Genomic DNA, 23551 nt, shown 5'->3' on the forward strand with positions numbered 1-23551 from the left:
ATGGTGGCTCACACCTGTTATCCTAGCTACTAACTAGGCTGATATTTGAGAATCACAGTTTGAAGCCAATCTGGGCACTAAAGTCCATGAGACTCTTATCTTCAATTAACCACCAGAAAACCGGAAGTGGTGTTGTGGCTTAAGGGGTAGGGTGGTAGCCTTGAGCTGAAGAGCTTAGGGACAACACCAAAGCCCAGAGTTCAAGTCCCATGACCACCACCACCACCAACAACAACAACAACAAAAACCCTAGGAAATTCACAGGGAGTTGGATACAGTCCTAGCTTGCACATATGGTCGTTTTTTCTTCTTTTTCTTTCTTTTTTTTTTTGTGGCTCATGGGGCTGTCTCTGAGCTCTTTAGCTCAAGGCTACCGCCCTTATCACCCTACCCCTGGGCCTGGGCACTTCCAATTTTCTAAAGGTTAATTGGAGATAAGAGTCTCATGTCCATTTGTGCCAGGGCCGGCTTTGAACCTTGGTCCTCAGATCTCAGCCTCTGGAGTAGTGAGGATTACAGTAGTGAGGATTACAGGCATGAGCCACCATGCCTGGCTCTTATGCTTCTTAACGCAGAAATCAGAGGTCCTTAACTTAAGATTCTAGAACTCTAATAAGAGCAAAGATAGTCTTCAAGGACTCTGCAATGAGCTGTTCAGGAAGCTGAGATCGCAGTTCAAAGCCAGTTTGGGTAGAACAGTCCCTATGAGACTCAGCTCTAATCACTCAAACACCAGAAGTGGTGTTGTGGCTGAAGTGGTAGAGCACCACGAGGCTCAGGGACAGTGCCCAGGCCCTGAGTTCATGTTCCATAACTAACCAAAAGGAGTCTACAAAGCTTTGAAGTAGTCTATAAAATATCAAATATGTATGCATTTTCCTAAACATAAAGCTCCTGGCTTGTGTTAATACCCTTAACAGATACATAGTAATTAAGCTATGTGTGAATGCATTCTGGAGTCTGAACCCATGATGGCCAACAGTAATTATGTGTGAGTGCATTTCATAGCCAACCACTTATTCTTCTCTCTTTTTTTTTTTTTTTCCTGGTTGTGGGTTTTGAACTCACCCTAGGCACTGTCCCTGAGCTCTTCAGCTCAAGGCTACTGCCTTACCCCTTGAGCCACAGTGCCATTTCCAGTTTTCTGGTGGTTAATTGGAGATAAGAGTCACATGGACTATAGTGCTCAGGCTGGCTTTGAACCGCAATCCTCAGATCTCAGCCTCCTGAATAACTGGGATTACAGGCATGAGCCACTAGGCCCGGCATTTTTTTTTCTTCTTAACCAGTCCCAGGGCTTGAAGTCAGGGCCAGAGCACTGTCCTTGGGATTTCTCAAGGCTAGAGCTCTATCACTGGAACCACAGCATCATTTCCAGCTTTTTCTCCCCGCCCCCCTCTACTTACTCTTAAAATTAATGTATCCCCTATGTACAGAATTGTCTGCTGCCCCTAGAGGTGGAGGGGTGTAACCACAGAGATATGATTCAGATGTATTTTTCATTTTCCAGGAGAACCATAGGTGCCAATTGATAACAGCCAAGAAACAGCATCCCACAACTACCATTGCAGTAGGAATGGGCCAGACATGATAGTACACGTCTGTAATCCCGGCGCTTGGGAGGATGAGCCAGGATTATGAGTTCTAGAGCAGCCTGATGGGACTATGTCTTAAATAATAAAACAAAGTGGGCTGGGAGTTTGGCTTAGTGGTAGAGTGCTTGTCTAGCATGCACAAAGACCCAAGTCTGATTCCTTGGTACCACATACATAGAAAAAACCAGAAGTGATGCTGTGGCTCAAGTGGTAGAGTGCTAGCCATGAGAAAGGACAGAGCTCAAGCCCCCAGACTGGCAAAAAAAAAAAAATCACAAAGTATAGCAACATACAGTAGAAAAGAGTTAGGACTGGACATTTTTTGGTTGTTTTTTTTGTTGTTGTTGTAGTCGTCTGTCCTGGGCTTGAGATCAGGGCTTGAGTGCTGTCCTTGGACTTTCTTGGACTTTCTCAAGGCTAGAACTCTACCGCTTGAGCTTCAGCACCACTTCCAGCATTTTTCTGTGTATGTGGTAGTGAGGAATGGAACCTAGATCTTTGTGCATGCTAGGCAAGCACTCTTACTACTAGGCAAAACGGGAGTTTGGCCTAGTGGTAGAGTGCCTTTATATTTGAGACAGGGTCTCAACTATGTAGCCCAGGCTAGACTTGAACTTGCAATCCTCCCACTTTAGTCTCCTGAACGTTGTCATGACAGGTGTGCACCACCTGGTCAGTCTGAGAACCTGAAATTCTTTGAGATGTGTTGGTATTCTGTTGCATGGCCTGATCTATGGTCATCTGTGCTTCATCATAGCCTTCCCCAGGGATGGAGTGTGTGGCCTGAATGTGGATATACCGTGACCCATGGATGTGGAGTTCTCACCCCGCTCCCCCAGATCTAGGTGGTAAGAATATCCTGAGTTAGGGTTCTTTGCCCTGAAGACTAGGACGAGAGGAGTGCGGAAGCATCCTGTACCCCTTACTTATTCGTTTGCAAATGTTTGAACATCTCTTCCAGGCGAGGCCCATCATGGTGCTGGAGGATATAACAGTGAGCAAAACCAACAAAAGTGCCCATGCTCAGAAAGTTTACGCTATGATAATAAACGTCCACAGCACCCCAGGGTCTAGTGCTGAGCAGAGAAACAGCCAGGAAAGGGTGGAAACGGATGGACGGCCGGTGCAGTTTTTACTTTTTTTTGTCGGTTGTGGGGGTCTGAACTCAGGACCTGGACCCTGTCCCGGGGCCGGCGCGCTCGACCCCTTTAATGTTGGGGTGGTCCATCTGCCCCGGGCTGGCCTTGAACCGCGATCCCCAGCTCTCAGCCTCCTGGGTTGCTAGGATTGCAGGCGGGAGCCTCCGGCGCCGGGCGCGAGCGCAGCCTTCGGTAACGTGCGGGAGAGTCCGCCGTTTCCAGGGCTCGCGGCGGGGACCAGGGTCTCCTCTGTGACGGCAGCAGCCGGGCCGGGGCGCGGGCGCGAGCGCTGGGTGCGGCCGCGGGGCCCGCCGGCTCACGCAGGGTCCGTGGGGTCCCGGCGGCGGCGGCGGCGGAGGGCGGGCCGAGGGCCTCGGCAGCGGCGGCGGCGACTGAGACGGTCCGTGAGGGGCGGCCCGGGGCCAGGATGCGGCGGAGCCCCCGCCCAGGCTCGACCGCGTCCCCGCACAAGCACACGCCCAACTTCTACAGCGACAACAGCAACAGCTCCCAGAGCGTGACTTCGAGGGACAGCAGCGGGCACCGGTCGGCTGGTCTGGGGCCCGGGAAGTTCGAGGGCAGAAGGACCCGGGGCTCGAGCTGCGGAGAGCCGGCCTTGACCCCAGGAATGCCTGCAGGAGCCTCAAAAGATGGAAGCTTCGGGCAGAAGCCGACGCCTCGGAGCCACAACGGGCAGACCGCCCGTGGCGCGGCAACCGTGAGGGGCGGGGCCTCGGGTGCGGGCGGGGTCGAACCCGGGGGCGAGAGGGCGGGGGCGGGCCTCTGCGGGGCGGGGCCTGGCGAGGCTCGGGCGTCGGGGAAAGCGAGGGCAGGACCGAGACTCCGAGATAGAGACGGACGTACGCACAAAGCAAAGCAAAAGACACCATGGGGGCGGGGCCTCGGTGTGATGGATGGGCCCGGAAAGGGGCGTGGGATCCCGTGATTGGTCGCACCGAGACGGCCCCCTCAGTGCTGGCGTGAGTGGTTGGCTGCCAGGGCCTGAGGCTGGGGCGGGGCTTCTGTTCGGGGCGGGACCAACCCCGGATGGTCCGACCCGGGCCCACCGCGAGCGTGGGGGCCCGGGATCGGGGGCCGGCCCTTTTGAGTGGCTCTCTGGAGCTAGACTCCGGAGCCCGCGACTGGGCACTGGTGGAAGAATGAGCCTGCGGTACACGAGGCCTCAACGGAGTCTTTGGGCTCCTACAGAATTTGCTGAGCCTCCAGTAGTCTCTGAGGAGGAGCAGCAGCAGCAGCAGCAGCAGCTCGGCCTTCTCGCGGCCCTGGATCGGAGACAGGAGATGCCTCCCCCGCGGGTCTCCAAGAGTTTCCTGAGTACGGGCCAGGCCAATCCCGACTCCCCCTGACCCTCCAACTCCGCTGTCAGAACCCGGGTCCCCTGTCCGAGCCCCCCGCTCCCTCCTCCTCCCCGTCCTGGTCCTCGGGCCCGCCCTCTCTGAGCCGGTCCTCCTCTCTCCAGGCCTCCTCTTCCAGGTGCTGAGCGTGTTGTTATCCCTGGGAGGAGACGCGCTGGTCAGTGTGTACAGGTCAGAGGGAGGGACGGGGGCGGCCCAGGGCTGCTCTTGGGCAAGGGAGGGGAGCAGGGCCGGGCCCAGCAGAGGCTTGAGTCGTGTTCCAGGAGCTGGGTCTAGGACCCAGGGCCAGGGGTCGGGGGCTGGGGGTTGACGAAGAGCCTCGGGCCTCAGCCTCCCGGCGGTTCTTCAGGGAGGTCTGCTCCATCCGCTTCCTGTTCACGGCCGTGTCGCTGCTGGGCATCTTTCTGGCAGGTGAGGGCTGGCGGTACCCCGGGGCCCCAGCTCTGCAGCTTCACAGCCCAACCCAACTCCCTGCCTTCCCCGCGGTCACAGCTCTCTCCGCCCCTTCAGAACCCTCGGGTGCTGCCCACCTTCAGACCCATCCCTCAGGCCTCCGCCATCCTGTCTTCCCCCTTCCTCTGAGGTCTTTTTCTTTTTCTTCTCCAGCACTGTGGTGGGGACTCCTGTATCTGGTCCCTCCTTTGGAGAATGTGAGTTGGGGAGACAGCATCCTGGGGCAGGTGAGGGAATTATGGAGATCCTATTGGGAGCGCAGAGCTAGGACCAATTCTATGGAAGCACTGGGTGAGACCAGAGGTGCTGAGGGATGGGGGCTGGTCCTCGGAAAGCAGGTGTGGAGGAGGGGGCTGCACGGCTCTGATGCGTCCCTCCCTCACCCCCAACAGGAACCTAAGGAGATGCTGACGCTAAGGTGAAAGGGCACTTGGGGTGGGAAGGCCCCTTTGGAATGCTTGTGGTGGGGCGCTATAGGCAGGGCCCAGGGGGACTGGGAGTCGGTCGCACAGCTCGCTGTTCTCCCCTCCAGCGAGTACCATGAGCGAGTGCGCTCCCAGGGCCAACAGCTGCAGCAGCTCCAGGCCGAGCTGCACAAACTGCACAAGGAAATGTCCAGAGTTCGCGCAACCCACAGCGAGGTGAGCTGTGGAACCCTCGGGTGGGTCTTGCCTACTAGGCCCTGGGGGCTCAACCTCCATCCCAGATCCCCATGGCCACTGGATCCTCAAAGTCCACACTGGAGCACCAGGTTCCCCCCCCCCACCAACTCCTCCCAACCCACCTGCAGAGAGTGGCCAAGCTGGTGTTCCAGAGGCTGAACGAGGACTTCGTGCGGAAACCGGACTATGCGCTGAGCTCAGTGGGTAAGAGGCGGACTGACCCCCGACCAAGCCATGAACTAGGCCTGGGGCCAGCTGAGTGTTACTTCTCTCTGCCTCAGGAGCCTCCATTGACCTAGAGAAGACGTCCCACGACTACGAGGACACGAATACTGCCTACTTCTGGAATCGCTTCAGTTTCTGGAACTATGCCCGACCACCCTCGGTCATCCTGGAGGTGGGCCTGTATCTGGGTTGCAACCAAGAAGCTGGAGCAAGGGAAAAGACCTTGATGAACTTGGTGGAGGAGGTTCCTGGCTGAGATTAGGGCGTGACTCTGCCCTTGAAGCCTAGGTTTCTTAAACAATCTGGCTGTTTGAAACTGGGTACTATGACACATCTGTGCGGGCAGGGACTGGGGCTGGTCAAGACTCCAAGGACTGAGAGGGACACTCTTGATAGGTTGGATTTATTTTTGGCTTCAGTGTCTTGCCAGGTAGCTCAGGATGGCTTCAAACTCACCACCCTCCTGTCTCAACCTGTCTGATACACTTCTTCCTTTCCCCTGTCTGCAGCCAGATGTGTTCCCTGGAAATTGCTGGGCTTTTGAGGGTGACCAGGGCCAGGTGGTGATCCGGCTGCCAGGTCACGTGCAGCTGAGTGACATCACCTTGCAGCATCCACCAATCAGCGTGGCACACACCGGGGGAGCCACCAGCGCTCCCCGTGACTTCTCAGTCTTTGTGAGTAGGGACAGAGCAGGAGGGGTGAGGGTAATTGTATTAAAAAAAAAAAAAGCAGAACCCCAGCACTTGAGACTTTGTTTACTCATCTATAAACTGGACATCCTACCTTTTGCCTCTCAGGGCTTCTGTAGGTTATAAATAACTATACCAATCATATCCAAATACCAGGTGGTGTAACACTTTCCCAGTGCCATGCTCTATTTTGTTACATCTCCATAACAACTTATGAAATACTAATGTAACCATCTAAAAGGAGACATTACCTGCTCAGTCACACACCTAAGAACTGGACAGACTATTGATCTGCTTTTCTAGAGCCTACATTCTATACTATACATTCTTCCATCAGAACGTACGTAAGAGCACAAATATAGCTGTTGAACACAGATCCTGGACAAAGTTGTTTTGTCTTCTACCTGTGTCTCATTGCTCCTCCACTCACTTTTCATCCACCAGGGCCTCCAGGTTGATGATGAAACTGAAGTTTTCTTGGGGAAATTCACCTTTGATGTGCAGAAATCTGAGATTCAGACTTTCCATCTACAGGTGTGTTTATCTTGGGGATGAAAGTGCTAAGGCAATGGGCCATGAGAAGATGGCTGGGGAGGGCAATCTTGAGAGCATTTCTTGGCATGACCCATTTGTCTTCCCAGAATGACCCTCCATCTGCCTTCTCTAAGGTGAAGATCCAGATTCTAAGCAACTGGGGCCACCCACGTTTCACATGCTTGTATCGAGTCCGTGCCCATGGTGTGCGGATCTCAGAGGGTGTGGGGAATAGTGTCTCAGGGGCCACTGGAGGGCCCCATTAAACATGCTGATGATTGAAATAGAATGAACTCTGTGCCAGAGAAAGCTGAATCAGTGCTTGAAGGTGTTGTGTTGAGGAGGGACCTCACTGCCTATGGCATGTAAGTATGTTAGGAACTACCTCTCAGTGCTTCATTAGAGAAGCCTACATTGATGTAATAGAAGTTGATGTTTATGGAGGGCTGTCATAAGTAAGAGTGTGTTGTGAGCTTTCCACACTACATGTTACTGAACAATCCTAAAACCAAAGATGGCAACTGATCAGATCTGGAGACTTGTTCGTTCAATGTTGTCTTGCTAATAGAGGGCAGCAGAAAGACCTGGGACTGCTTTTTTCTAGGGATAACCCTTCAACTATAGGCCCAGGGTAGGGCAGCCTTAAGCTCTTTAAGAGCTCAGGGACAACGCCCAGGCCTAGTTCAAGCTCCATGACTCCCCCCCCCAAAAAAAAATGGAACAAAAAAATCAGTGGCTCACACCTGTAACCTACTATATGTAGGAGGTTGAAGTCTGAGGATCAAGATTTGAAGTCAGCCTGTGCAGGGAAATCCGTGACTCTTACCTCTAACCACCAAAAGGCTGGAAGTGGAGCTGTGGCCCAAGTGGTAGAGTGCTACTTCTGATCTTTTCTGTTTATGTGGAACTGAGGAATGAAACTCAGGGCTTCATGCACACTAGGCAAGCACTCTACTAAGCCACATTCCTTGCCTAGCTACTCTTATCTCTAACCAGCAAAAAGCTGGAACCGGAGGTATGGTGCAAGTGATAAAGGGGAAACGCCCTGCCCAGAGTTCAAGTCCCACCACCACCAAAAGAATGTAAAGTCCTGCGTTCAAGCGTCAGTACTGGCATTGTGTATGCACGTGGACACAGACACATATGATTCTTTCTTCCTTTGCTCCTAATGAGTCTAATTTAAAAATAGTAAGGGGGCCTGGAGTTTGGTAGAATGCTTGCAAGCATGCACAAAGACCCAGGTTTGATTCCTTGGTACCACATACACAGAAAAGCAGGAAGTGGTGCTGTGGCTCAAGTACTAGCCTTGAGGAAAGGCCAAGGACAGTGCTTCTTAGGGGGCTAACATTTCCCACCTTGCTGTGTTCACAGCTTAGCTCCGCCCTGAGGAAGGGAAGGCTAGGTTTGCCTTATATCCCAATTTTGAATCTTCAGGAAGACTATCTCTAGAACAAATAAATATCTAAATAATGAATGCCCAATCTATTTGGGTAGGAATACTTTATTTGATCCCCTTGAGTCAACAAATATGGCCAGAGAGGAAAAGTAAACACTCAGTGCTAGGTGTTGGTGGCTCAAGCCTGTAATCCTAACCAATCAGAAGGCTGAGATCTGAGGAGTGAGATTCAAAAAGCCAGCCCTGGCACTAAAAGACCGTAAGACTCTTGGGGCCGGGAGTTTGGCCTAGTGGTAGAGTGCTTGCCTAGCATGCATGAAGACCCAGGTTCGATTCCTTGGTACCACATACATAGCAAAAAGCCGGAAGTGGTGCTAAGGCTCAAGTGGTAGAGTGCTAGCCTTGAGAAAGTCCAAGGACAGTGCTCAAGCCCTGAGCCCAAGCCCTGGACTGGCGCAAAAAAAAAAAAAAAAAAAAAAAAAAGACCGTAAGACTCTTATCCCCAATTAACTACTAGAAAAGCGGAAGTGGCACTGTGGCCCAAGGGATAGGGCAGTAGCCCTGAGCTGAAGAGATCAGGGACAGAGCCCAGGACCTGAGTCCAAGCCCCATGACCAACTAAATAAATACATAACACTCCCCACCAAAAAACACACAGAGAATGGTGGCACACACTTGTCTTTACTGGATAAGCACAGGTATCAAGAGCAGCAATAGCAGAAGCAAGTATAAAAGTATCAAAATATAAAGTGCTAGCAATGGAAAGAGTGCAGGGTTGGTCCATGGCCTGGAGGATCGTGGCACAAGGCTGAAGACTGGCTACAGCTTGCTTTCCAGGGAACCTAGGCCAGAGGGGCCTGTGCTGGGCCCTTGGCTGGGGATGGAGGCTTCACCTTGAGTGGGGCCCAACCTTGGGCTTTGAAGTAGGATACCAGCTGTGTGGGCACTTCTGCAAGCACAGTCTGTGCTAATGCCTCCCGTGGGGCCTGCCAGGAGAAGGGTAAGGTCAATGGGAGACCATGACAGCTTCCTGTGGTATACATACAAGGTCTACACCTACAAAAGGATAACACTCAACCCATCAACCCTGCCCAGCTTGGAGGGGGGCTTTAACCTCCTTACATCAACTTTTAGATCTGCCCTAAAACTTGACCCCACTCACATTCTGGAATCGGCGGAAAGGCACAAACTGTACAATGTCACGAGCAGCTGCCACCCCACAACGTGTACGAAGAGGTCCGCCATCTGCATCCAGTTGCTCCATGGCCTCAAAATCAGCACCACCCACACCGACAATGATCACCGACATGGGCAGCTTCGAAGCGCACACCACAGCCTCGCGAGTGGCCTCCACATCTGTCACAGCACCATCGGTCAACAGCAGCAGCACGAAGTATTGCTGGGGACAAGGCCATTCATACACTAAGCCAGATCCTCTTTCCCAACCCCCTCCACCTGCCCCAGTCTGACACTGAAAAAAAGGTCCTTTGTTATACAGCTTTCACCCACCAATTTTCTTACCGAGGGAGTGCTCTGATATGCAGCCTGGGCTGCAAACCGGGCCACATGGTTGATAATGGGTGCAAAGTTGGTGGGGCCATAGAGGCGAACTTGGGGTAGAGCTTGGCGGTATGCATCCACAATGCCCTGTATGCCTGCAAAGAAGGAAGGAAAAAAAACCCTAGATCCCTCAGCATTAGGCTAGATCTTAAATTACTCCATTTGACCAAGGTAATTTAGGAACCTGAACCTCATTCAGCCACCTCTGTAAGCCAGGATATTTTATCCTATAGTAGAGCAAAGTAAAACTCAAAGAAGGTGCTTCCCCTAAAACAGCCTGAAATACAACCTAAATGAAGTGGGTGACTGTGGCTTACAACTGTACTCCAGCTGTTCAGAAAGCTGCCATCTGAGGATCTTAGTTCAGAGCTAGCCTGGGCAGGAATGTCCATGAGACACATCTCCAATTAAACAGGAACAAGCTGGAAGTGGGGCTATGGCTCAGGATTAAACACAAAAGCAAAGGAATAATGCCCAAATGCAGTTAAAGCTCCACACTGGTGCCCATATATAATAAATCCAATAAGGGGATCCCCAGACAAATTTTGAACAATCTGAGCATCAGATTATAACATCTTTAAAATATTGAATTATAATTTAATAAGTCATACAGATATTATTAGGGAGAAGAAAAAGCCCTTAAAGAAAAACTACAAAATTGACAAGCAGAGAAATAACTAAGGGGCGGGGGGTTTGGCTTACTGCTAGAATATTTTCGTAGCATGCACAAAGACCGGGTTTGATTCCTCTGTACCACATACATAGAAAAAAAAGCTGGAAGTGATGCTGTGGCTCACATGGTAGAATGCTCTTGGGGAAAGCCCAAGAACAGTGCTCAAGCCCCAGGGCTGGCAAAAAAAAAAGTGGATATTAAATTTTAGGAAAATAATTTGATAATATATAGGTTTGAAGATTGTTCTCAAGAAGTATTAACGAGAAGTATTAACGAGAAAAACAGGATGGAAGTGTGGACTAGTGGTAGAATACTTGCCTAGCACGCACAAAGCTCTGGATTTGATTCCTCAGAAAAAGCTATAAGTGGTGCTGTGACTTAATCGGTACAGTGTTTGCCCAGTCCCTGAGTTCAAGCCCCAGGACTGGCAAAAAAAACAAAAACAAAACCAAAAAAACAGAAAAACAAAGGAGAAATTTCAGACATCTGACAGAGACATCTGACAGGCCTAGTTATAACCAAGTGGTCATATGGTTAACATGACTGATACTAATAATAATGATAATGGTAATGATAATAACAACACAAGCGAGGGTGGTGACACATGCCTGTAATCCTAGCTACTCAGGAGGCTATCTGAAGATTGTGATTTAAAGCCAGCCTGGGGACTAAAGAAATGGGAAGAGAGGCTATGGCAAGGGGTAGGATGGTAGCCTTGAGCTGAAGAGCTCAGGGACAGTGCCCAGGGCTGGAATTTAAGCCCCAAGACTTAAAACTCACAAAAAAATACTAATAAATAAAGTAATAACACTAATCAGTGCCAAATACTGAGGGGAGAAAAAAATGATACCCTGAGAACACATAGGAATTACTGCCAAAAATGTAAAACTTGAATTTATTTTTCCCTCTCCTGTCGGTTGTGGGGCTTAAACTTAAAAAAAAAAAAAAAAAAAAGAGAAAGCTCACAGAGGGCTGGGAGCATGGTTTAGCCATAAAGTGCATGCCTAGCGTGCATGAAGACAGGGTTTGATTCCTTAGTACCACGTACATAGAAAATGCCGGAAGTGGTGCTGTGGCTCAAATGGTAGGGCTTTATTCTTGAGAAACCCCAAGGACAGTGCTCAGGCTCCGAGTTTAAGCCCTGGAACTCGCCAAAAAAAAAAAAGAGAAAAAAAGAGCTGGGTACAGTGGCTCACAACCCTAATTCCTAGTTACTCAGGAGGCTGAGATCTGAGAATCAAGGCTCAAAGCCAGCCTGGGCACAAAAGGACCTACCTGAGACTCCTATCTCCAATTAACCTCTAGAAAAATGGGAAGTGGGGCTTGGCTCAAGGGCTAGGGTGGTAGCGTTGAGCTGAAGAGCTCAGGGATAGCGCCCAGGCCCAGGGGTAGGGCAATAGCTTTGAACTGAAGAGCACAACAAAAAAAAACCTGCCCAATGAATGGTAAAGTCCAAGACTGGAAGTGTGGCTCCAGTGGTAGAGCACTTGTCTAGTACACACACAAAGCCTTGAATTCAAACTCTAGTACATTGGGAAACCACAGAATTTGACTCTAGATAAAGTGTTAAATAATTGGCAAGGATATCAAGATTTCTACTCATGCACAAATAAGTTCCTTTGAGGAATAGATAACAGCTATTTTTTAAAAGAAAGCATTGTGTATCAGGCTTGCTTCAAAATTACTGCTTTACTCATTATATTCTACTTGAACATTCAATATCCTTTATAATTTTTAGCTGTGTTACAAAACCAAAACAAAGGAAAGCTTAAACCAAGTAGGTAGCAAGTAGCAAGATGAAGATTTGACTCCAGAGGGTTAGCCGTAAGTTCACGCCTTTAGAGACCAGGGGCAGATATCGTATCATAACTCTTCTTAGCTCATACAGGCTTGGGCCTCAGACAGGAGGATCAAGAACTTACCAGCGCAGTAGGGATTACTGGGATTGAAGTTCAAGGCAAATTCATGTGAGACCTAAAGAGAAGAATAAAAATCAGATTCTTCCCCAGGACCCTTTTTGTAGTGAGTAAAAAAATAACTGAAGGGGCTGTGTAGTAGGTCAGTGATAGTGCTTAACATGCATGAGATCTTGGATTCAATCCTTAGCACCATAAAACTATGGCATATATAGGGGCCGGGAGTTTGGCCTAGAGGTTAAAGTGTTTGCCTAGCATGCATGAAGACCCGGGTTCGATTCCTCGGTGCTACATATATAGAAAAAAGCCAAAAGTGGTGTTGAGGCTCAAGTGGTAGAGCTCTAGCCTTGAGAAAGTCCAAGGACAGTGCTCAGGCCCTGAGCTCAAGCCCAGGACTGGCAAAAAAAAAAAAAAAAAACAAAACTATGGCATATGTAATATGTAAAGATTTTTTTTTTCTCATTTCTCTTTCTTTTGGCTAGTCCTGGGACTTGAACTCAGGGCCTAGGCACTTTTCTAAGCTTCTTTTTGCTCAAGGCTAGCACTCTATCCCTTGAGCCACAGAACCACTTTTAGCTTTTTCTGTTTATGTAGTACTGAGGAATCTAAGCCACTAAGCCACATTCCCAGCCCCTATACTAAGATTGTTTTTTTTTGTTGTTGTTGGGTCTTGGGGCTTGAACTCTGCCTGGGCACTATCCCTGAGCTCTTCAGTTCAAGGCTATTGCCCTACCTCTGGGTCTGGGCATTGTCCCTGAGCTCTTCAGCCCAAGGTTACCACCCTACCCTTGAGCAAAGCCCCATTTCCCATTTTCTAGAGGTTAATTGGAGATAAGAGTCTCAGGTCCTTTTGTGCCCAGGCTGGCTTTGAACCTTGATCCTCAGATGTCAGCCTCCTGAGATCTAGGAGTAGCTAGGATTACAGGTGTGAGCCACTGTCCCCGGCACCAGGATTCTTATGGGAACTATTTAGTCCTAAGCTTGCTATAAATATCCCTGCAAGAATGAATCCTATGTCTCCCCTCCAAAGTGTGTCAGGCAGCATGTAATTTCAGCACAGCCCCCAAAATTAGTATTTAGAAACTGAAAAAAGGAATGAAGAAGAGAAAAAGAGAGCTTACTTGCCAATTGGGGGGCACCTGAGCTCCAAATCCAAATGCTGGGAACAGCTTGTCCCTATGGGAGGACAGTAAGTTGGAGAAGAGGCAATGAGGGGATTATGTGCCCATAGGCCGAGGAGGGATGGCTGAGAGAATAGTTACTCACGAGTCATAGTCCTGGACTACACTGCCCACACTCCATAATGCTGTCAGGTACTCATTGACTCCTGTAGGACTCAGGTAGTGCAGGGAATCAGGTGAGGAGGGATCTCCATTGGAGCCAGTGAAATCTATACCCACCTGGGAGGAGGCCAAAACATGAGCTGAAGGTTACCTTGAGCCCCAGACCTGATCCCTTGCCCCTAGTAAGGCACTTACAGTGAAGTTGATTTGGCAGCCTCCCATCACATAGTCCAAGAAGGAATACTCTGTTTCTACCTGCAGATAAAATTACCGTCAGGCCTTGGGTAAAGGGGATTGAAATTATGAAGCTCAGAAAGGAAAGCCTGAGTTTAATCACAGGCTATTATCTCACCTTGCAAATCTTGACACAGATAGTACCAGAGTTCTTATAGCTTTTCTTTTTTTGCTGCTTCTCAGGGTGGATGCATTCAAACTCAGCCTGGTAAGGAGAGAAAAATTAAGGTAGGGAACTCCCACAGAATCAGCCACAGGACTTGAACTCCATCCTCCATCCTCCATCCTCCATCCTCCCAGGGTTTTTTTCTTCTTCCTCTTGGATAGGGGACCCTGGACTCAAGGTCTGACACTTCTGGTCAAAGGCTGGAGCTCTACCATGTCAGACATTCCTCCAAACCCCACATCTTCCTCTGGGTGGCAGCTATGTCAGCCCATATCAACACCCAAGCAGGCCCAATACTCACTGGGGCTGTTTGCAGTTGGGCCAAGCTGGTATGGAAGGTACCAATGAGATCATGTGACCCATCACTGTCATAGTCTGAGCAACGCACCTGCAGGAAACCAATACGTGTATTATATACATAGGAAGCACATAGAAGTGAAAACTCCCTTCCCACACTCTCCCATTGCTAAATCTACTCAGAGTGCAAGCTCCTCACCTGGATGGGTGTATTGAGGTCCCCACCGCAGAAATGCTGAAGTGGAACTGAGAAGCGTTTCCATGTTGGGTTCAGATTGTTCTTGATTACCTAGACATGGAGAACAAGGTCTTCCAGGAAGTTCTGGCCTGGCAAACTCTTTCTTCCAATATTCTACAACTTGACAGTGATAGCCCAACATTATCTCTTGCCAAACTTCCCAATTGCAAGAGTCTCATACCTCAGATCTGTATGCCAGGTGCCACTTCCCATCACCCTGGTGGAAAAACTCCAGGAATGGATCCGATTTTCCCAGAAAGTCCTGCCAATGTCACAGAGATACTAGTTACAAACCTTTGGAAGAAATAATCATAAGGCTAGCCCTCTGTTCCTTAAGTATCATCCATTTCCTCTTAATTATTTCATCCTGCCTGGCATGGGTGGCTCAGGCCTATAATCCTACTCAGGAGGCTGAGATCTCAGGATCAAGGTTCAAAGCCAGCCCGGGCACAAGAGGACCTGAGATTCTATCTCCAATTAACCTCTAAAAAACAGGAAGTAGGGCTTTGCTCAAGGGTAGGGTGGTAACCTTGAGCTGAAGAGCTCAGGGACAGTGCCTAGACCAGTACATGCCCCATGCCCTACCAAAAATAAAAAATAATAAAATAAAAAATTATTGCATCCCTAGACTGTCCTTCCAGACATACCTTCTTATCTAGGTTTCTGGCCTCTACCTCCATGGTTACTATACGACTGTCCTTTAACTCTTGAGCTGCGATCTAGGCAGAAAAGATTGTATCATTTCATGAAGTCTTCATTGATCTAAGGTCCTGCCCCGACCCTTGTTGGGTTCTTACTGTGATGGTAGCTCGTCCAGCAGGTTGTCCAGGCTTCAGCATCAAGGGAAGAGTTACTATCTGGCTAGACACAATCTGGGACAAAGAAAGGTAGGGGAGAACTCAGTATCTCAGACAGGTTATATCCTGTTTGTTCTTCCATTTCCAGGAGGCCTCGATTATCTGACTGTCTAAAGGACCCTAATCCTTTAGTCCTACATACCTGCCCTAGAGAACACTCAGCTCCCCCTAGGAAGTCATCATCTCCCAGCTCTGGGGTCTTGTTGTCTATGTCATAGATTCCAAATCGTAGTTTCTGGACTGTCTCAAAGTGGTACTCAAGTTGCAGAGTCTTGGAAAACTCAGGGTTTGTACAGTTCCGTACTCGCTCTGTCCGGCCAAGCTGTGGACAGAGGCCAAAAACATTAGTCACATGTACTCCACCCTAAAACCTAACCCTGGTCTCCCTCTATGACCTTAACCTCCAAAATCCACCTCACCTCAGCCCAGGTGCCCCCTCCCACATCCTGTAAAAGGACGCAGAGTGGATCAGACTTAGAGCCAATGTCCTTGTCAATGAGGTGGTCACAGGAAATGGACAGCTGAACCAAGGTCACGCAGTGGGCCATCTGGAGAGAAAGAGCTTGGGTCAAAGACCAGGAACTCCCCAACCCACCTTCCTTGACCTTAGATTCTAGGTTGGGAAGGCCGGAATACTTTATACAGATTGCGATAAGTCTGAATTTATTTTCAAGACACCCAAAGAAGACAAGGCCCTATAGGGCCTCAATGCTTTTGATACTTTTAAGTTCAATGGTACAGGGGATAGAAGTTACAATCCTGGGTTACAAACAATCCTGGTCTAGAATAACAATAGGAGAGTATTCAACTAAATCTGTAACTCAGACCCCCCAAAGTAATCCTTACTTTAGTAATCCTAAAAGTGATTCTAATTCCCATCAATGTTATGTAGATCCAGACACCAATCTTAATCTCTGCAGAGACCAATGAATCTCATTCTGAATATGAATCTCAATTCTGAATGAATTCAATCTGAATTCAGACATTAAACTCTGTTCCACACCCAACATTGTCTCCATGATCCAGACAATGCTCCCAAAGTCTCTTCCACCAGTAACTTCCTAACTCTGAGATCCAACATCTCAGAGAAGAGTTGTAATTTACCTACCCATCAATTCTCCTAACCTCTAATCAGCAGCTCAACTTCAAGTGTGTAAGCAATCACTTCTTGCCTAGCTTATAACAATAACCTCCTCAACTGGCCTCCTTTATCTTACTATGCCATCCTCACTCCACCTCATATCCACATTTCCACCTCAATGAGCTATTATTTTCAATATAAGAGCCAAAGTGATTCTAGGTCAGGTCAAATCTCACTTCTGCTTGAACCTTACAGTTTTCTCGGAAAATATCCAAACTGTATCATAGGTATAGAAGATCTCAGTTACTCTGACAGTCTCCTGATCACTTCCAACAATCTTTTCCATTCCTCAAATAATCCAACTTCCCCAAAGCTGCAGTAGATAGAATGATCTTTCCTTATATTAGCCACATAGCTTGTTACTTCCGGTTTCTCTCCTTTACTTAAAACTATTTCTGGAGCTAGGCGCCATGGCTTATACCTGTAACCCAAGCTATTGAGGTGGCTGACATCTGAGGATCATGGTTACAAGCCAGCCGGGCACTAAAAAAGTCCACGAGACTCATCTCCAATTAATCACCAGAAAACCGGAGGTGGCACTGTGGCTCAAGGGGTAGGGCTGAGGAGCTCAGGGACAGTGCCCAGGCCCAGAGGTCAAGTCTCACAACTGATTCCCCCCGCTCCCCCCACCCGCCCCCACCAAAAAAAAAGAAAGAAATCTAAGCAGGGATGTGGTTCAGTGGCAAAGCACTTGCCTAGCAAGTGCAACGTCCTGGGTTTGATTCCCAGTTTAAAAAAAACAAAAAAATGAAAACAACAAAACACCTCCACAAAATAAGAAAAGTCTTTTCTAGCAACTCTAAAATTTTCAGCCATTGACACCTTTCTTGCTTTTTTGGCTTTAGTGTTCCATTGATCCATGTCTAATAGGTTGCATATATTTTATATAATTTGTCCCCCTAGTGGAGTACAAACTGTGAAGAAAGGCATATTTTATATCTATTCTATTTATTTCTCTGTCCCCAGCATCTAAACAATAAGCCATCTGAATAAAATCTGAAGGGCCATCTATAGCCCATTGTCCAACCAAGTTACCTGCAGGCTGACAAGCATTATGCCACAAAATTCTAGAAGCCTCCAGCTGGGCACAGTGGCTCACACCTGTCATCGTAGCTACTCAGGAGGCTGAGCGCTAAGGATCAAGGTTCAAAGCCAGTCTGGGCACTAAAGAACCTGAGACTCTTATCTCTAATTAACATCTAGAAAATGGGAAGTGGGGCTGTGGCTCAAGGGGTAAGGGATTAACCTTGAGCTGAAGAGCTCAGGGACAGCACACAGGCCCAGAGTTCAAGCCCAATGACTGACAAAATAATAACAATAATAATAATACTCCTATACTTATTGTTATCTTCTTTGGCCCATATACCTGAAGACTATCTGTATGTATTTGGAAAGCAGCATTAGAGAGGTTCCCCAGAAGTATTCCCCTAGCTTCAAAGCGCCTGAACAACTGACCCTTACCCAATCCAGATCAAAGCACTGTATATTGGAACCCCATATACTTTTCAGTGCAAAAGCTGTTAACTAACATTGATAATTCTTAGTGTTCAAGTCAATTTATACAATATCCCTCCATGGCACTTCAGCCTCTGTTGAACGCACATTCAATAATTAAAAAACCACTATTCAGGTTAGGCACCAGTGGTCCCTGCCTTTCCTGGCTACTTAAAAGTCTGAGATCTGAGAATCACGGCTCAAAGCCAGCTCAAGCCAGAAAGTCTGAGACTCCAATTACCCATCTAAATGCCAGAAATGGAGCTATGGCTTATATGGTAGAGCGCTAATCTTGAGCAAAAGCATTCAGGAAAAGCACTCAAGTCCTGAGTTCAAGCCCTAGGTTCAGCACACACATGAAGTAAAAACAACAACACAGGAATGTGGCCTGGAGGTAGAGTGCTCACCTAGCATGCGTGAAGCCCTAGGTTTGATTCTCTGGTACCACGTACACACAAAAAAACAGATGTGGAGCTGTGGCTCAAGGGGCAGAGTGTTATCCAAGAGCAAAAGGTGTCCAAGAACAGTGCCTAGGCCCTGAACTCAAGCTCCAGAACAGGGGGGAAAAAAAAAGAAAAAGAAAAAAGAAGCCATGTGAAGTAGCTCATGCCTGTAATCCTAACTACTCAGGAGGCTGAGATCTGAGGATCAAGTTTCAAAGCCAGCATTGGCACTAAAGAACTTGAGACTCTTTATCTCCAATTAATCACTAGAAAACAGGAAGTGGGGCTGTGCCTCAGTGGTGAGGAGGTAGCCTTAAGCTGGAGAGCTCAGGGACAGCGCCGAGGCCCAGAGTTCAAGCCCCCCCCCCCCCACAAGAAGATTAGCACTCTACCACAAGGCTACTTCTGGCCTTTTCTGTTTATATGGTACTACATGCATGCTAGGCAAGTACTCTACCACTAAGCCACATTCTCATCCCTGTTCTGCACTTTTAAAAAGGCCTCATGTGGTTTCCCAAATTGCATACTTCAAGTCCTCTTGTCTATTCATTCTAAGGCTGCTATTCCAGTTCAACAATTCTTTTTTTTTTTTTTTTTTTTTTTTTTTTTTTGCCAGTCCTGGGCTTGAGCTCAGGGCCTGAGCACTGTCCTTGGACTTTCTCAAGGCTAGAGCTCTACCACTTGAGCCTCAGCACCACTTCCAGCTTTTTTCTATATATGTGGTACCGAGGAATCGAACCCGGGTCTTCATGCATGCTAGGCAAGCACTTTAACCACTAGGCCAAACTCCCGGCCTGTTCAACAATTCTTAACTTCAGGCCTTACTGTCTATATTCTGTGCCACCTGTGTTTTCTCTCATTACCACTGCCCCATTCCAGATGCTAGCTTCCAGAGCTAGCATCAACCTTTTAACTCAATTTAAAGCCCTATGTAGCTAGCTGCCTATGGTCCTTAGATTTAGGGCCAAATTCCCTAGCAAGCCATTTTATTGGACTACTCCTGAGGGCATATCTGCACAGGATTAAGCAGTTTTGCAATATAGTAATGCAACATCCCTAGAAGGACCTAAAAGGTCCTTCTCAATTGTCTACCTGCCCTAACTCTTGCTATTCATTCATCCAACTAGTCATCCGAAGTTATTTCCAGTTCAACACACACACACACACATACACACACACACACACACTCTCTCTCTCTCTCTCTCTCAAGTAGCAAATGTGTTGCTCATTTGAGACTCTGATATGACATTATTTTATTCACTTAGTACTCCTTGACACCTTCCCTAAAGATTTTATTGCACTGGTCTCCTAATCAGTCTGTCTCTACACATTCATTGCTGACATTATTAGCCAAAAGAAACCAGATCATGCCATTTCCCTGCTTGAACTCTAGAATAGCTTTGAAAAATAGCCAAAATAAAATGCAAAGTTCTTATCATAGCTGGCAATACCTTATTCCTGCCTAACTAGTCATTTAACCTCCCAGCTATGTTCCTATCATGTTTATGCATATATACACAAGGTCAATCTTGCTTCCCAACTCAGGGCTTTTACACTGTCTTCTCTCAATAGTCTAGAAAACAAGCTAAATTTGAATAAAACTCTGTCTAGAGGATCTACATCTCCATACCCACTCTATAGTAAATACATAGCAAAATAATCAACCACTGACTATAAAGTTTACCTTATTCTATCAGAATAATGAATTACACTCTCTCCTCCCTGATGACAATCAGCTACTTAGAATTAGCACTAGATATTACCTTGATATCACTAATACTAGTATATAGTTAGTATAACTATTAGCTGGACAAATTGTGATGACTTTACTCAACTATCTTCAGGCCTATTGCTTCTTCTTTTTTTTGGTCTTGGGGCTTGAACTCTAGGCCTGGGCACTGTCCCTGAGCTCTTCAGCTCAAGGCTACCACCCTATCCCTTGAGCCACATCCCTACTTCCAGCTTTGTAGTGGTTAAAGAGTCTCACCGTCTTTAGTGCCTGAGATGGCTTTGAAACGTGATCCTCAGAGCTCAGCCTCCTGAGTAGCTATGATCATAGTCGAGAGTCACTGTGCCCAGCCATCAGGCCTATTTCATTTGAACTAATGAATCAATAAATCTTCCATATCCTGATCTTATACAATTGAGTTGTTTTGTTTTGGGGTTTTTTTTGGTCAGTTGTTTGGCTTGAACTCTGGGCCTGGGCCCTGTCCCTGGGCTCTTCAGCTCAAGGCTATTACTGCCTTACTCCTTGAGGCTCAGCGCCGCTTTCCCAGGACTGGAAAAAAAAAAAAAAGAAAAAAAGAAGGAGGAGGAGGAGGAGAATAAAGAGCATAGGCAGGGCAGTGGCTCACACCTGTAATCCTAGCTACTCAGGAAGCTGAGATCTGAGGATCAAGGTTCAAAGCCAGCCTGGGCCCTAAAGTCTATGAGACTCTTATCTCCAATTAACCACTAGAAAACATCCAATTAACCACTAGAAAACAGAAAGCGGCGCTGAGTCTCAAAGAGTTAGGCAGTAGCCTTGAGCTGAAAGGCTGAGAGACAGCACCCAGGCCTAGAGTCCAAGCCCCGTGACCAACAAAAACAACAACAAAAAGGAGCAGACTATAGTAACTCATGCCTGTAATCTTAGTTACTTAAGAGACCTGGAGAATCAGAGTTTTCAAGTCAGCTGGGACACAAAAATATGGGAGACTCCAATTAACCAGCAAAATGCTGGAGAGGAGTTATAGCCCAAATGATGGAGCACCAGTTATGAGCAAGAAAGAGGAGAGCACAAGGCTCTGTGTCCAAGGTAAGGAATATTGAGGCTCATCATACCTGTAATCTTAGCTACTTGAGAAGCTGTGATCACAGTTCAAAGCCAATTTAGGCATACATGTAGGACCTTTTCTCAACCAGTATCTGGGTACAGCTTTGTCTGTCTGTCATCTGAGTTCTGTGTGAGATTGCAATTGGGAAGAATATAGTTCCAAGTCAAAGACACTTCATCTGAATAGAAATAAGTTGAGCAAGGTAACTAGTGTCTGGCTAGTTATCCCAGCTGTGATGAATGCCTAAAAGAGGTGGATCATAGCTGAGGATAATCATCAGGGTAAGAAGCCATACTTCAACACTGGTGGCTCACACTTTGTAACCCTACTTCTTCAAGAAGCTGAAATCTGAGGATCACAGTTCAAAGCCAGCCCAGGCAGAGAGTCCACGAGACATATTTCCACTTAAGCACCAAAAAGCAAGAACTATGACCTAAAGTGGTAGAGTATCAGCCTTGAGCTAAGCAATAGCACTCAGATTCTTGAGTTCAATCATTAGTAGTAACTTATGTATGCACATACATGCATGTACACATACACTTATACATACACACAATAAAATAATAATGAGCCAGGCACCAGTGGCTCACATCTATAATTCTATCTACCTGGAAGGCTGAGATTGGGAGGATTATAGCTCAAGGCCAGCCTGAATAAATACCTCAGTGAGACCTCTTTCCCAAACAGCAGCTGTGCACAGCAGCATGCCCCTGTTACCCTATCTATGGACAGAAAGTGAAGAAATGCCATCCAGGTGCATGCATACCTGTCTGTCAGCTACAGAGGATTTCAATCTAGACACATGTCTGGGCAAGGAACAGGAATCCATCTCAAATACAACCAGATAGCCCCACTGGTGACTCATGTCTGTAATCCTAGCTACTCAAGAGGCTAAGATCTGAGGATCCTGGTTCAAAGCCACTCCAGGCAGAAAAAGGACAGAAGTTACATTATGGATCAAGTGGCAAACTACTAATCTTGAGCAAACAAAGGTCATGGACAGTATCCAGGCCCTGCATTCAAGCCCCAAAGAAACAAATAACCAGAATTTAAAAGCTAAAAGCGTAGCTCAGTGGCAGAGAGACCAGTAAGCATGAGGACTCCCTATTGCCAATAAACAAGTCATAATAGTGAATAATGAAAAGACTAACAATGGCAAATGTTGGCAAGGATATGAAAGTTTTAAATATGGCTAATTGAAGATATTAAATTTTAACACACTGAAAAACAATACACATAAAAAAATACACATAAAAAAAGACCCCACCAATCTAGCCAAAGAGAATTTCTACTGTTAGATTTTTAAAATCCAGAAGCAAAACATTATTTCTACAAAGACTTGCACAAAAATGCTCATAATAGCTTTATTCACAATAGCTAAAAACTTACAACTTCCAATATTCACCAATAAGAATGGCTAGACAGCCAGGCACTGGTGGCTCACACCTGTAATCCCAGCTACTCAGGAGGCTGAGATCTGAAAATCTCAGTTCAAAGCCAGCTCAGTCAAGAAACTCTGTGAGCCTGGAGCAGTGGCTTGTGCCTGTAATCTTAGCTACTCAGGAGGCTGAAATCTGTGGATCAAGGTTCAAAGCCAGCAAAGGCACAAAAGAACCTGAGACTCTTATATCCAATTAACCCCTAGAAAACAGGAAGTGGGGTTTGGCTCAAGGAGTAGGGTGGTAGCCTTGAGCTGAAAAGCTCAAGGACAACATTCAGTCCTAGGGGTAGGACAGAAGCCTTGAGCTGAAGAGCTCAGAGACAGCACCAAAAAAGAAAAACAACAACAATAAAATAAAATAAAAACACCTCTGTGAGACTCTTAAATTCAACCACCACAAAACCAGAAGTATCACTGTGGCTCAAAGGGATAGTGCACTAGCCTTGAGCCAAAGAGCTCAGGGACAGGGATCAGGCCCAGAGTTCAAGCTCCATGATAACAATAAAAAAAAAAAAGAGAGTTCTAGTCTTGAACAAAAAAAGCAGGAGGCCATGAGTTCAAACTTCACTACTGGCACGCACATGGGCGCACGCACACACACAAAAATATGTAATAGTATTAACTGGTCCTTCCATTTCTTCACTGTCCCCCTACAATTTCTCTCTCTCTTTTTTTTAATGGGTCATGGGGCTTGATCTCCGCCTTGGCACTGTCCCTGGCTAAAGAGTTCAGAGAAAACAAGCAAAAGAAAGATACTATCTGTAACAAGATACATTTGGAAGATAAAGCACACAGACTCTACATATGAAGTTTTCAACTGGGAAACACACTAGTCCCTGAGGAAAAAAACAATGGTTGTTCTCCTTCTTACCTTCCTTCAGTGGAGAAATAGGTATCAACTAAGATGAAGAAAAATTATA

At 47.2% G+C, this 23551-nt stretch overlaps 2 protein-coding genes across 12 annotated transcripts in view; one reads left to right on the forward strand and one right to left on the reverse strand.

Annotated features, from left to right (window-relative positions):
- Window positions 1–3032: 3032 nt before the first annotated feature.
- Spag4 (sperm associated antigen 4) lies at window positions 3033–7206 on the forward strand. Of its 3 annotated transcripts, none has more exons than XM_090352242.1 (12): window positions 3033–3471; window positions 3944–4069; window positions 4215–4281; window positions 4460–4521; window positions 4717–4790; window positions 4956–4981; window positions 5096–5204; window positions 5354–5429; window positions 5507–5622; window positions 5960–6127; window positions 6587–6676; window positions 6784–7206. In XM_090352242.1, exons 1-12 carry the CDS (start codon window positions 3162–3164, stop codon window positions 6940–6942), a joined length of 1383 nt encoding a protein of 460 aa, XP_090208368.1. In that variant the 5' UTR covers window positions 3033–3161; the 3' UTR covers window positions 6943–7206. The 3 variants fall into 3 exon arrangements, with proteins under 3 accessions (XP_090208368.1, XP_090208370.1, XP_090208369.1); XM_090352243.1 differs by having other exon boundaries at window positions 3035–3471; window positions 4717–4760; XM_090352244.1 differs by lacking the exons at window positions 4460–4521; window positions 4717–4790 and having other exon boundaries at window positions 3034–3471; window positions 4215–4267.
- A 1528-nt stretch (window positions 7207–8734) lies between these two features.
- Cpne1 (copine 1) overlaps window positions 8735–23551 on the reverse strand; it is a 45284-nt gene continuing 30467 nt past the window's right edge. For 8 of the 9 annotated variants that reach the window (XM_090352250.1, XM_090352257.1, XM_090352252.1 and 5 more), the window contains 15 exons: window positions 15716–15844; window positions 15439–15618; window positions 15237–15311; window positions 15087–15158; window positions 14621–14701; window positions 14401–14490; window positions 14206–14292; window positions 13857–13943; window positions 13700–13759; window positions 13488–13621; window positions 13343–13397; window positions 12228–12279; window positions 9594–9727; window positions 9235–9471; window positions 8735–9058 (listed from right to left, as the gene is read on the reverse strand). In XM_090352250.1, the coding sequence (XP_090208376.1) occupies window positions 8915–9058; window positions 9235–9471; window positions 9594–9727; window positions 12228–12279; window positions 13343–13397; window positions 13488–13621; window positions 13700–13759; window positions 13857–13943; window positions 14206–14292; window positions 14401–14490; window positions 14621–14701; window positions 15087–15158; window positions 15237–15311; window positions 15439–15618; window positions 15716–15844 (1617 nt within the window). In that variant the 3' untranslated portion in view covers window positions 8735–8914. Of the gene's footprint in view, window positions 9059–9234; window positions 9472–9593; window positions 9728–12227; window positions 12280–13342; window positions 13398–13487; window positions 13622–13699; window positions 13760–13856; window positions 13944–14205; window positions 14293–14400; window positions 14491–14620; window positions 14702–15086; window positions 15159–15236; window positions 15312–15438; window positions 15619–15715; window positions 15845–23551 lie in introns of those variants that run through there. The other variant, XM_090352249.1, reaches the window with a different exon arrangement.

Source organism: Megascapheus bottae, chromosome 18 (assembly GCF_031878675.1).
Source record: "Megascapheus bottae isolate mThoBot1 chromosome 18, mThoBot2.hap1, whole genome shotgun sequence".
Classification (NCBI taxonomy): domain Eukaryota; kingdom Metazoa; phylum Chordata; class Mammalia; order Rodentia; family Geomyidae; genus Megascapheus; species Megascapheus bottae.